Source organism: Panthera pardus, unplaced genomic scaffold (genome assembly GCF_024362965.1).
Source record: "Panthera pardus isolate Hobbes unplaced genomic scaffold, ASM2436296v1 HiC_scaffold_20, whole genome shotgun sequence".
In the NCBI taxonomy this organism is placed as follows: Eukaryota; Metazoa; Chordata; class Mammalia; order Carnivora; family Felidae; genus Panthera; species Panthera pardus.
The window spans coordinates 82,120,699-82,132,487 of NW_026526766.1; the positions used below are offsets into that span (position 1 = coordinate 82,120,699).

An 11,789-nucleotide genomic window follows, 5' to 3' on the forward strand; every position below is an offset into this window, starting at 1 on the left:
TGGGCATGCCTGTGACTACCCCCCACCCATGCCCTACTCCAGAGGGAAAAGGACCTGGTCTCAGAGGCTGGGGAGTGGGCCAGGGGTCAAATTCTTCCCTGTGACTGCTCTGAGCCCTCCCTTTCCCCCAGAGCTTCCTCAGGACACAGGGATACCAACCTTCTCCCCAAGAAGATTTTATTGAACGCACACACAACATTCACCCTTGGGTGCAAATTCAATCCAGCCAGTGAAGAGACAACAATGCTCTCGAGAACACGGAGTGCTCGCCACCAGCCCCCAGCACAGCCGGGGAGACCGACCACGGGGTGGGCTCTGCTTCCCTGGGGCCCCACAGCATCCCTCATCTCACACTTTGTCTCCGATGGGGCTTGGGGGGCTGCCCGGGGTGGGTGGGCGGATCTGGAACCGGTGCGGAAACACCTGAGAATCCTGGAGGTGCCCATGTGCCCAGACACCACGTGGCTCCCTCGCCACCTCAGTGGGCTGAGAACAGGCAGAGATTGAGAGAGAGAGAGGGCTTGCCCAAGGGGCCGTGACCGGCTCAGGAAGGGGCTGTGTGCCGGCAGCTCCTCGCACCTGTGTCCGAGAAACTCCGGGCCAGCCCTCCCGGCCTCACGGACCCACACAGGGTCCCTCAGACGATGACAAGGCTCCTTGGGTTCCGGGGGCCTCCAGGAGCCCCCTGGCCCTGTCAGACACCTCTGAGACTGTGTGTCTGACCATTCACAAATAGGAAATGAGAAATCAGGTCAAAATGCTCACAATTTCCTGCATGTCTCAGATGGTTGTTTTCTTAAATGGTTGGGCCGTATTTTAACTCGGTTTATTGAAACTAGTCAATTTTAAGAATCGTCAAATCAATAAAGTAGAAAGGAAAAGATAGATAAAAGAAACAATAACAAAACATTTCAATTTAGCTTTGGTGACGTGGGCCTCAGGAATTTCTACGCTATGTGGGCGGGGGAGGGGGTGGCTCCTGGCCCTTCTCCGGCCTCCAGGCTGCAAGAAGCCAAGTTCATGCACTCCCCCAGGGCCTGGAGAAGGGCTCAGAGCCCCTGCCCATTCCTGAACAGCAGCTGGGACTCTTGCATCAGTCTGTGGCATTCAGCTTGGCTTCCCAGTTGGGACCTGGGTGCCTGCTTCTCAGCTCTTCCCCCGAGGTCCCACGCGACAAGAAGCTGGGCCCCATTTCAGTACATACTAGAGGCAGAGCACAGGACGGCAGCCCAACTCCTCCGGATGCACTCAGTTTACCTGTTGCCATTTTCTCTTCTACGAATCAAGAGTTGCTGGTGCTCCCAGCCCCCACGCAGGGCTGGCTGCGACTGTGTTTGGCTGTCAGAGGGTTCCCAAGGATCCCTCAGCCCCAAATCCCTCCCAAGCCAGAAACAACTGAAGGTTGGGGTTGGGTGAAGACTCAAGAAAGAAAGAACGAGTGAGGGTATTGCTAGAGAGGGTTGTAAATGCCCTTCCAGGTAGGCAGGCTCTCCAGCCCGGGAGGGGGGCTCCTTACTCCAAACTCCAGACCACATGTGTCTGGTATAGACGAGCTCACACCGAGGCCACCACCGATGCCTGTGCTGGTTCCTGCGGGGGGTGTGCAGGGCCGGGCTGCGGCTGGGGCAAGAGAACAGAGCTGGGGAGGGGAGGCCTTGTGGAGCCCTGGGGCTCCCGGCGGGAGGTTTCCAGGAGGACGGTGGGTCGGACTTGGTCTGGGGCAGTCATTCGCCCAGCTGACCTCTTTAGTGCAAAACCTAATCAAGGGTGCAGGGGAGGGGTGATGGCAGGGCTACTGGGGTGGGCGCCCAGGAGCTGGGTCCGTTCCCAGGCCGGAACTGGCACCATCTGCTAGCGGCCAGACCTCAGAGATGGGTGGCGTGGAGGGGAAAGAGGGGCGGCAGAGAGGGGGACCCATCCCTTCCCACTGGCAGAACCTGGGCGGAAACAGAACAGCAGGGGAAGCAGGGCCCGCCAGCCTCGGAGCACAGTGGCGGGGCGGCACAGCGCGTGGCCCGGCTTGCCCTCGCTCTCGGCGCCTGGCTCACTCGAAGGTCTCCCACTGCTTCCTGAGCTGCTCTACTGAGCCTGGGGCAGGGGCCGGGCTCACATCTTGCTTGGTTTTCCGTAACAAATCCTCAAAGGGGTCTCTGGCCTCTTGAGGAGCAGAGGGCTGCAGTGCTGGCTCCAGGCCCTGCGGGGGTCTGGGAGGAAGGAGGGGGGCTTCTCCGGGCCTCAGGGCCAGCCCTGCTTGGCCTCAGCGGCCCTGGCACTTGAGCGGGCCAGGGGCAATGTTCGGATCCTCGAAGGGGCGACCATTGGGGGGCCCAGGGGCTGCAGGGGACTGGTGTGGGCACCCATGGGCATCTGGCCGAAGAGGTTAGGCATGGAGAGGGCAGACAGGTTGGGCTGAGATCTATGTGGGACACAGAAGCCAGAACTGGACAGCAGGAGGCTGGGGGCAAAAGCTGGCCCCAGGGGAGCAGGAGGGGCCCCAAAAGGCCCGGCTGGTGTGGAGACCAGGGCATGGCGGCAGAGCCGCTGGCACGGTTGGCACAAAGGGATTGAGCGATGGCTGTGGAAATGGGGTGGGCGTCCCTGTTGGGGGGAAGCTGAACTGGGGTGTGAATGAGGTGGCTACGTTTGGGGCTGAAGGTCCTGGTGGAAGGGTACTGCCTGGCCAGGCTGTGTTAAGTGGGTCCAGGAGGGCCAGCAGGGCGTCACCACTTGTGCCTGCAGCCCCTGGGGCAGGCTGAGCGGCTGCAGTGGTTCGGTGGGTCCTTGGCGGGCGGCGCTGGGGAGGAGCCCGGGGAACGGGGCTGGACTCAGAGGGGCTCGCCTTTCCCACTCAGCCTGCGGCCGCTCTGAGAAGTCCCCGAGGGCGGCGCTGGCCGCCTGAAGTTTGGCCGGGCGGGCATTGGGGGGCGGAGGCACGATGCCCAACTCCGGGGTCTTCCTGCCCTGAGGCCGGGGGATGGTAATGCTGCCCGGAGTCGGGGTGGGCGCCTCCTCCTTGTCACTGGGGTTCAGGATGCTGTCCTGGGCCGGTGGCCTGCGGGGCAGAGCCAGGGAGCTCCCAAGCAGGGATGAGGGCTTCTCAGGGGAGCTGGCCGGGAGCTTGCTGGGGATGGCCATGTCGTCCTGGCCCAGGCTCCAGAGCTTGTTGTACGGGTGGGTGAGCTTCAAGGCCATTGGCATCCCGCGGCTCCTGTCGCTCCTGTTCAGGTCCAGCCTCTGTTGGAGAGAAAGAGGGAGGCAGTGACCAGAGACTGACCTGGACAGACTGGAAGGCAGCACATATCCATCCCCGTGCCCCTCCCGTGTGCCGGGTGGGCGCTCAGACTGGGATCCCAGGCGTGTGGCCGATCGGGTCCCTGGGACTCAGAGCAGCCGGGCCCAGGGCACCAGCAGAGAGCCCGGGTCTGTCCGGACGCCAAGCCCAGGCTTCTCTGTTTTCCTCTTTTCCGACTCCAAGTCAGGCTTTTTTCTCACCGCACAAAGGGATTCCAGAGAAAGCCCTTGTCCTCTTACGTCAGTGTCGCCAAGTAGTTTTAGGAAAATGACTCCATTTATTGACCATCTACTGGCTGGGGCTTTTTTACTTTTCAAAGCATGTGGGTACTTTTAATCACCTGTGAGCTTGAAGGTGAGTGAGGCACGGGGTCTGAGCAAAGGTTTCTTCCCTGGCTGGCAGGAAAACAGGACTGGGCTCATGTCCCGGCTCTGCCACTCGCAAGCGACACTACCTGGGCGCCACTTCCCCTCTCTTGGCCCGGACTTGGTCCTCAGCGGCAGGGGAACAGGGGACTCCCCGCAGGAGGGTGCGCTCGAATCACTGTACCCACGGGAGCTCCTGTCAGTTCCACAGACCCAGAGACTCAGCAGCCTCCACTTGCAAGTGGGGAGACAGGCGCAGAGAGGGGATGAGACACATGGGAAGTCGCGATGGCGGATCAGCGGTCCCATGCAAATAATCCGGAATCCAGGAATTCTGATCCAAAGGTTCTCCAAGGAGACTTGATGGGCACGGGAGCACGCCCACTTGGATCAGGCGTCAAAGCCCCGCCTGGGGGTGGGGCTGGGGTCCTGGGAGAGTGGAGCACCAGCACACCCCTGTCTGATGCACAAATGGAAATGAGGGGTGGATTTCCACCAGGTGTAGCATCTTCTACGGTGATCGCCGTGAGGGTGGCTCACTGGCTGTCGGCCGGGCTGTTGGCCCGCCCGGCAGGGTTTGCAGTCAGACTGACCCTGAGCATCGGCCGAGGACCCTGGAAAAGTCACTGTTTCTCCCTTGGTCTCCTTCACTGTCACACGGGGGGTATCTGCCTCGTGTGTGGAAGGCACCGGCCCTGACAGGTACCCACCCCACCCCGGTATCATACCTGATAGTCAAAGGTTCCTGGATGCTCCCTCAGGTCTTTGGGGGTCCGGAGATCCTCCAAGCTCTTGGCCTGGCCCAGTGGCTGCAGTGGGACATCCATGTCCAGGTTGTTGAAGACGTCCTCCAGGAGGTCGATGCTGGCAGCTCGGTCAGGTGGAGCTGGGGCAGGGCCTGTGGGCTCCCGCACTCGCTGCTCTGGGCTCTCTGCCTCGTCACCTTCTGCGCTGTCTGACTCCTTGAGTGTCCGATATGGCTGAGGCCTGGGAGGAGGCAGAGCAGGCTGGATCCTCCCGCCCAGAGCCTCCACGGGAGGAGCCAGCAGCCCCCACCCCCAGGAAGAGTACACCCGGGAGGCCTGGGGACAGGTGAGTGTCCTGGGGTCCCTGTGAGTGCCGGAGTCTGGTCACTGGCAATCTGACAGACCTGGGGCTGAATTTGGGTTCTGTTGTTTATTGTGGGACCCTGGGCAAATTGCTTTGGCTCTAATTTGCACTAAGGGGATCCACTTAGTTCCTCTGAAAACCACAGGACCCACCATATGACTGGGGAGGGGGCTTGCAAGCCATCCAGACAAGGCATGAGGAACGGGACATGATTAGAAAGGGAACAGGCAGCCTGCCCATTCCTGAGCCCAGTCTCTGCCCTCCCACCTCCCCGTGGCTCATGGGGAACTGAGCTGGGAGAAATTCTCCCCCCGGGTAACTACCCAGCACGCCTCAGGACCCTCAGGAATAACTGTCTGGGCCTCAGCCTGTGCTGACCTCTGTTCTAGCTCTGGTCTTGCCATCACTTGCTGTGGGACCTTGGGCAAGTCTCTTAACCTCTCTGAACCTCAGCCTCTTCCCCATTCCAGAGTGTATCTCCCTTGCTGCTGGTGGTGGTGGTTATGTGAACTACCTACCACGGTGCCTGGCAAATGGCAGGCACAGAGGCTGTTAACAGCCTTCTGTACATTTGACTCAGGCATAGGTGACGAAAGGTTTCTCTAACTTTCCTTTTTCACAATCCTCAGCCCCCAGGGCACCACTGGGTACATGGAGAACGGTGCCTGGATAAACCCTGACTTGACTCTAGTGAAGACCAGGACAGAGGCTAGGGCTGGCTCTGTCCCCTGTGTCTCAGCAGAAACTGCTCACGGCTCTGGTAAAGTGGGGGAAGGGCGCCACCTGCTGGTCCCAAAGTCACACTTGCAGGAACCAGCGTAGGGAACCTACAGCAGAGAGAGGGCTCAGCAGTCAGGACTCCATCAGCCTTTAGTATCTTGAAGTTCAGAGAGGCTAAGTAACTCACCCTAGGTCACAGAGCAAAAGGTAGCAATGGATGCCGAGTTGGAGAGACTTCAAAAGTTTCCACTGACTCTGAGCCATCTGACCAAGGAATTAAAGACCTTTTAACCAAGCTTGAACACAACCAAGGAGTAAAGAAAAGTCAATGTGCTCCTTACACTTAAGGAAGGAAATAGTATTCTTTAAAAAGAAACCATTTTATTTGGACTTACGATGGGCCAGTTCCTTGTCTTTCCTGTGCGACTTATTTTTATTTATTTTTACTCCAGTATAGTTAACTTATGAGCCAGTTCCTGTTTAATAACACACACCACACACAAGAACCTCTACTTTTCTTAGGTCATGGCCAAAGGAGTGAGCGCTATTCACTATTTAAATAATTAAGGCATCAATTAATTTAAAAAGAACGAGACCCCCGCACTCTGTGGTGGGGGGTCCTTGGACATCACTCAGGCAGGGTGTTTTTATCTGCAAGGTGATTTTGAGTTGATTATGTGGATGAACAGGTCTTATTCCAATGGTTCTACCTTTATTTTAACTAACAGTAGAGATAATAATTGACACATTAGGCCTATGATATTAGAGATATTATTGCTGAGGAGAAGGTTAATTTTTTGAAGTTTTGACAGAAAAATTTTAAAGAAAAAGATTCAAGGTACAGAAAAGGTGGTCTGTGAAACTCGGGCAACACTGACTTAGGCCACCACCTTCTGAGTGAGGACAACGGGAGGGGACTGACTTGCCTGTGGTCACAGCTGAGCTGGTGGCAGAACCCTGCTACCCCAGGGGGTGATGGTAGGAGCAGAAGTGGTGGGTTTATCAGGTGCCCTGAGCAGCTCACAGGCCTGGCTCAGGGGAAGGGGCTGGGACGGGTTGGAAGGGAAGAATCCCCTCTTCCCTAAGATGGTTTTAATAGCTCACTCCCTAGAGGCTGGTTGTGGCCCCGTGGGTGTTCAGCAAAGGGCAGCTCCCTTCTGTAAAAGGCTCCCATTAAAAACATTACAACTTCGTTAACAAATGCAGACAAAAGCTGTCCCTCTGCTTGAGCCCAGCTGGGAAAAACTTGTGGGTAGATGGGCAAGAACTGGTAAAGAAGGGGTAACTACCAAAGCTTAACATTGGGCGGTGGCTGGATTGTGGGCGAACCTTCTTTTTTCTAAGTTGCAATTTATAATTAGCATGAGGCACAGGCGATAAACAGCGATGATATAAATTATCTTAAAGTCAGGCAGATCGATACAACATTTGGATCTGTCAGCAATAACATATACGCTCCATATCAATACGTGTTTTTTCTTTTAAGGTTAAAATCTGACCCTCCGTCTCCGTAGTTTTCTGAGATGTGCTGAGCTGGAGGAGGACCCAGGCATCCACAACTACTTCCATTAATGGTCAAGTGCAGTCTCCTGCGTAAGGGACAGAGACTCATGCTCCCGTCTCACACCTGTCGGCCCTGCCACCCTCCCGTCACCTCACTCCTCACCACAGAGCCCATGGGGCTGGCAGAATGAACACCCTGGGCAGAGGCACACACGGGGGACACTCACTCACCCCACGTGGTGGCACAGGGGCACCGGAAGGCAGTGGCTCCAGACGGCCCTCCCCGCACACAAGGGCAAGCAGCACTGGCCCCCCTCCCCCACGCGGCCCAGGAGAGTCACCAAGCAGAGCTCAGGGAAATGGAAGAAGGAAGGAGAGACCATTCAAAGGGAGCGGAGAAGAAAAAGCTTTCGGTGAAGCCAGAGCTCGGGCCCTCTTCCCGCTGGCATTCATCGTCAGAGGAGTCTTCGGAGAGGAAGACCGCATAGTGTCGCAAGGGCTTTACCAGGCTGGGGCAGAGGAAGACAAGAGAGAAGAGGCAGTTAGGAGGCACCCTCAGAACTCCATGTGGCCGGTGGGAGGGGAGCGTCTGCGTTCGGCGCCTGGCCCCCCCTCCCTCTGCCAACCTGGGGTAGAGGCTCCCTGGAGAAGGCCAGAGGGGGCCTGACCGGTCCCCCAAGGTGAGGAAGCTGGTCCCGAACAGAAAAGAAACCGTGAGTTTGCCATAGGTGTCGAGAGCCTTAAACACGGATCCAGCCACCTATGACCTCGCAACCCCACGTCTGTCTAGAAAATCCTAAATGTAGCAAAGAAGGAGACACAAAGACATTCACTGCTGCCATGCTGAGGATATCAAAACACGGGACATCTTAAACTTCCAGCAATAGGAGTCTGCTGGAGTGAATTATGGTACATTTGGCTGAATATTACCCACCCATCAACTATAGTGTGTCTAAGAAAGAAGAATCTAAAAGCCAGGATGCAGAATTGTAATTGCACTGCGTTCTCTCGCAGCTACTTACGGGAAACCGCACAGAAAAAAGACCGGAAAGGGATGTACCTAAATGTCCACAAAATCTAGCGGGATTAGGGGCGAATCCCCCCCTCCCACACTGCCTCTTTTTATTTTTCTGTGTCTTCTACACTTTCTTCAATGTGCATACCTACTTCAATAATCAGGGAAAAATAAAAATAGAAAGTTAAAGAAGAAAGTGAGCCACATGGAGGGGCACTGGCTAGAAGGCCCTTTTCTGATTAGCGGCTGTTCTCTGGAGTCTCCCTCACATGCCTCTTCAGAGAGTCTTTTTCATCTGTGATGTGGAAATTAAATATTCATTGTTATAAAAAATACATCTCCCTTGTCAGCCACCTGTGAGCTCTACCTCTATAAACACAAACACTACACAGCCCCAAGAAAGTCCGCGTGGCTGCCATGAATTATACACTGACCAGGGCCCGGGAGAGGTGCGGGCTTGGGAGAGGGGGAGCTGGGCCGGACAGACCCGGGGTCACATCTGGGCCCCACACACCGGGCTGGGCATGCTCAGATACCAGTGAGGGGGGCAGAGGTGAAGTTCGGGGGACGATGGAGTAGGAAGCATAGGGGTGCCTGGGTGGGGGGCAGTCTCCTCTCCAACACCCCCAGCCAGAGCTGGCTCCTTTCTCTGCTTTTTTTTTTTTTTAATTTTTTTGATATTTATTTTTGAGACAGAGACAGAGCATGAGCAGGGGAGGGGCAGAGAGAGAGAGAGGCAGACACAGAATCTGAAGCAGGCTCCAGGCTCTGAGCTGTCAACACAGAGCCCGACGCGAGGCTCGAACCCGTAAACCACGAGATCATGACCTGAGCCGAAGTCGGAGGCTTAACGGACTGAGCCACCTAGGCACCCCTCCTTTCTCTGCTTTCTGATGCACTTCTTTCCAGGTTTCCTTTCATAAAAGGGCACCGTGTCCATAAGAGTGAATGGGAACCACACCGGAGGGTCCGTGACGGGCAGCAGCTATTCCTGGTGGACCAGGAGAGCAGGCTGGGCTGTGATTTGCCATCGCCAGTGCTAAGGCAGTTGTCACCAAGAATATGCTATTCTTTTAAAAGGAGAACCCGGGGCTGGCTCCCAGAGCTGCAGAGCTCCCCGGCACTCGCATACCCAAACCCCCTCACTCCTTGCGTCATCCTTGGAAGTTAGGCAGGCTAAGCGGTTTGTCCTCATACTGAGGTGGAGACCGAGGCTCCCAGAGGGGAAGCCACTTGCCCAGGGCCACACGCAGGGAGGTGGCGGGTCGCTGGGCTCTTCCCCTTGCTCAGGCTGCCTGCCTGGGTGTCAGGGACTTGTCCTTCCCAGACCAGAGATAGCATCAGCCTAGGTGGGGTGTTCTCCTCCGGACTCAGGACAGAGGGCAAGAGGATGTGATTCACAGAAACAAGGCCACCCAGCTCCTGTCACACCCACTGGGACATAAAACAAGGCACAGACGGGCCACCCCACACAGCCACTGGAATCCTGCTCTGATTCACCAACTCAACCTTGTCACTCTCCCGCTGGACACCTGCAAATCTACGACACCGCAGAGCAATTCTGAGGCAGCTGGTTGTGTGGTGAGTAGACCCAGTAAGTGTTAAGAATAATAACATCCAGGTATTCACAGGATGATTTACTCAACTGTTTAAATCCAGCACCGGACGGCTCTCCTGAGCAGGTGAGGAGGGGTGGAGGGTGGAGAGGAGGGTGGCCTCCTGCTCCACTCTGGGGAGCTCTGGAATGTGCTGGGTGGGCAGGGGTGAGGGTTGCAGGGAGGCAGTGCCCAGGGCCAGCTGCAGGTAGGATAGACACCACGCTGTCCGCCTGAGCCTGTCCACCCCTGCAGCCTCCTCCTGCCGCCCCCCTACACGCCCCGCAGACCTCCCTGACATCTTTTCCTGCTCTGCCTGCTGCCCTGACTGCGGTCTTGAAGACTTGGCTCAATGGGCCCTCTAGAAAGTCTCCCTGGAATCCCCAGCTGGAGCTTTCCCCTCAGATGAAGCTAGCTTCCCCTTGGGCTGAATGTTTTAGCACTTCATCCATACCATTTAACCTCTTGCAATTCTGTTTCTAAGTCGAGTTCCTCAAGGGCAGGGGCCTGGCTCCTTCTTCTCTTTATCCCCACATGGGGCACAACATTAGTGCGATGGAGGTTTGCAGTCAAATGTCTGGAAGCCAGTGTGCTGGGGAGATGAGGCAGCCCCCATCCATCTCACCCACCTTTCGGAGCCCCAGCACAGCACCTGTCCCTTTCATCAGCTTGGGGCTACGGTATAAAAGTGTCCCCTGAGGTTCCCCGTCTATCCTCTGAGACGTTGAGGCTGCAGAGTGGGACCACATTTGGGGGTGAGGGTGCTGGGTACATAGGAACAGGCAGGAGTCTTGGAAAAATGTGTAAAATAATATCCACTGTGCCAGGGGCTTTACATAGATTATTTCCACCCCTCCCAACAGCCTAGCAGGGAGGTGTATCACTGTGCTGATTTTACAGAGGATGGGACTGTCATTAGTCCGTCCGTCTGTCTGTCTGTCCATCCATCCAACCATCCATCCATCCGTCCATCCATCCATCCACCCACCCACCCACACTTCCAGGTAGAGGCACTTCCCGAGTGCTAGGTGAGCACTGGGCATCTCTGTGAAGGAGAGAGAGGTAACCACGTGACCTGGCCAGGGAGTGACAAGCAGAGACTCTAGGCCAGGGCCCTCACTGTCCCGTCAGCCGGGCTGCTGGTAGAGGCGTACGAGGGGACACACACCTCTGCTTAGGTCAACCTGAATGAAGCTCTTTGGTGTCCCTCAAATCCATCCCGAGTGCCCTTCCAACACCCATCCAAGTACGGTCTCCTCCTCTGGCTTCGACCAGAAAGCAGCAGTCACAGCTTGGCACGTGAGCCGAATGCCAGGAAGGTCTGGACTCACAGAAGAGCAAGCAGCCTTTGTGCTGGACTGGACCTTGGCTTCACTCAACCCGGCTGCCGCAGTTCACACCCCCGTCAGAGTCCAGGGCCTCCCCACATCGGTGTGGTCGCGTAGCAGGCCTGCGGGGTGAGAGGGGCAGGAGGGAACCACTTTCCCTCTCCAGTCAGCTCTCCTGGCCTGGCCAGGCCAGGCGGGCCGGACAGTGGCTTCCACAAGAGGCCCAGGGTATCTCCGGAACATGCCGTCTGTCTCTCGAGAGTGACGAAAACCCTCGCCGGGTGGTTTGGTCAGATCAGAGTGTTTTCAGGCTTTGGGCCACGTGGATGATGACGACGATGCAAGCTAAACGCTGGCCGTACAGTTTCCTTAATTCCTTTATCACGTGCTTGCTTGGCAGAGAACGCCAAGGCTCAGAGAGGGCCAGTCGCTTGCCCAGCATCACACAGCAGCCATAGGTGGAGCCAGGAGTCTGGATCTGTTTGACTCCAAACCACTTTGTGATCCCGCCTCTTCAGTTCTGTGTATCTGAAACAACGCGGTAAGGGGCAGGGTGTGCCCCCTTCCACTTTTAATAAAAGGTGAGATTTCAAAATAAACTGATTTAAATTCAGCTGCTCATGTCCTCCTCTGAAACACAGAGTCAGATATTTGTCAGAGATAAAGGATGAATCGTTGAAATTGTCCAGGTTTAAATTTTTTATTAGCTTAAGGCAGAATACGGGGAGAAAAAAAAAAAGCGTACCTCTTCCCTCATTAACCCAATTCAGCTAGTAGCCTGCAGTCTGCCACCCACCACTCGCCTGGATTTGATTACACACAAAGAGCTGTCTGTGAAAAGGCAGGTCGTGGTGAACTTGG

General features: G+C 56.2%; 1 protein-coding gene across 1 annotated transcript in view; it reads right to left on the reverse strand.

Annotated features, from left to right (window-relative positions):
• Nucleotides 1-160: 160 nt before the first annotated feature.
• DENND1A (DENN domain containing 1A) overlaps nt 161-11,789 on the reverse strand; it is a 509,944-nt gene continuing 498,315 nt past the window's right edge. Inside the window, 6 exon segments of the mRNA XM_053908275.1 lie at nt 161-2,244; nt 2,247-2,521; nt 2,523-2,751; nt 2,754-3,234; nt 4,386-4,644; nt 7,371-7,499. Of these exon segments, the coding sequence (XP_053764250.1) occupies nt 2,045-2,244; nt 2,247-2,521; nt 2,523-2,751; nt 2,754-3,234; nt 4,386-4,644; nt 7,371-7,499 (1,573 nt within the window). The 3' untranslated portion in view covers nt 161-2,044.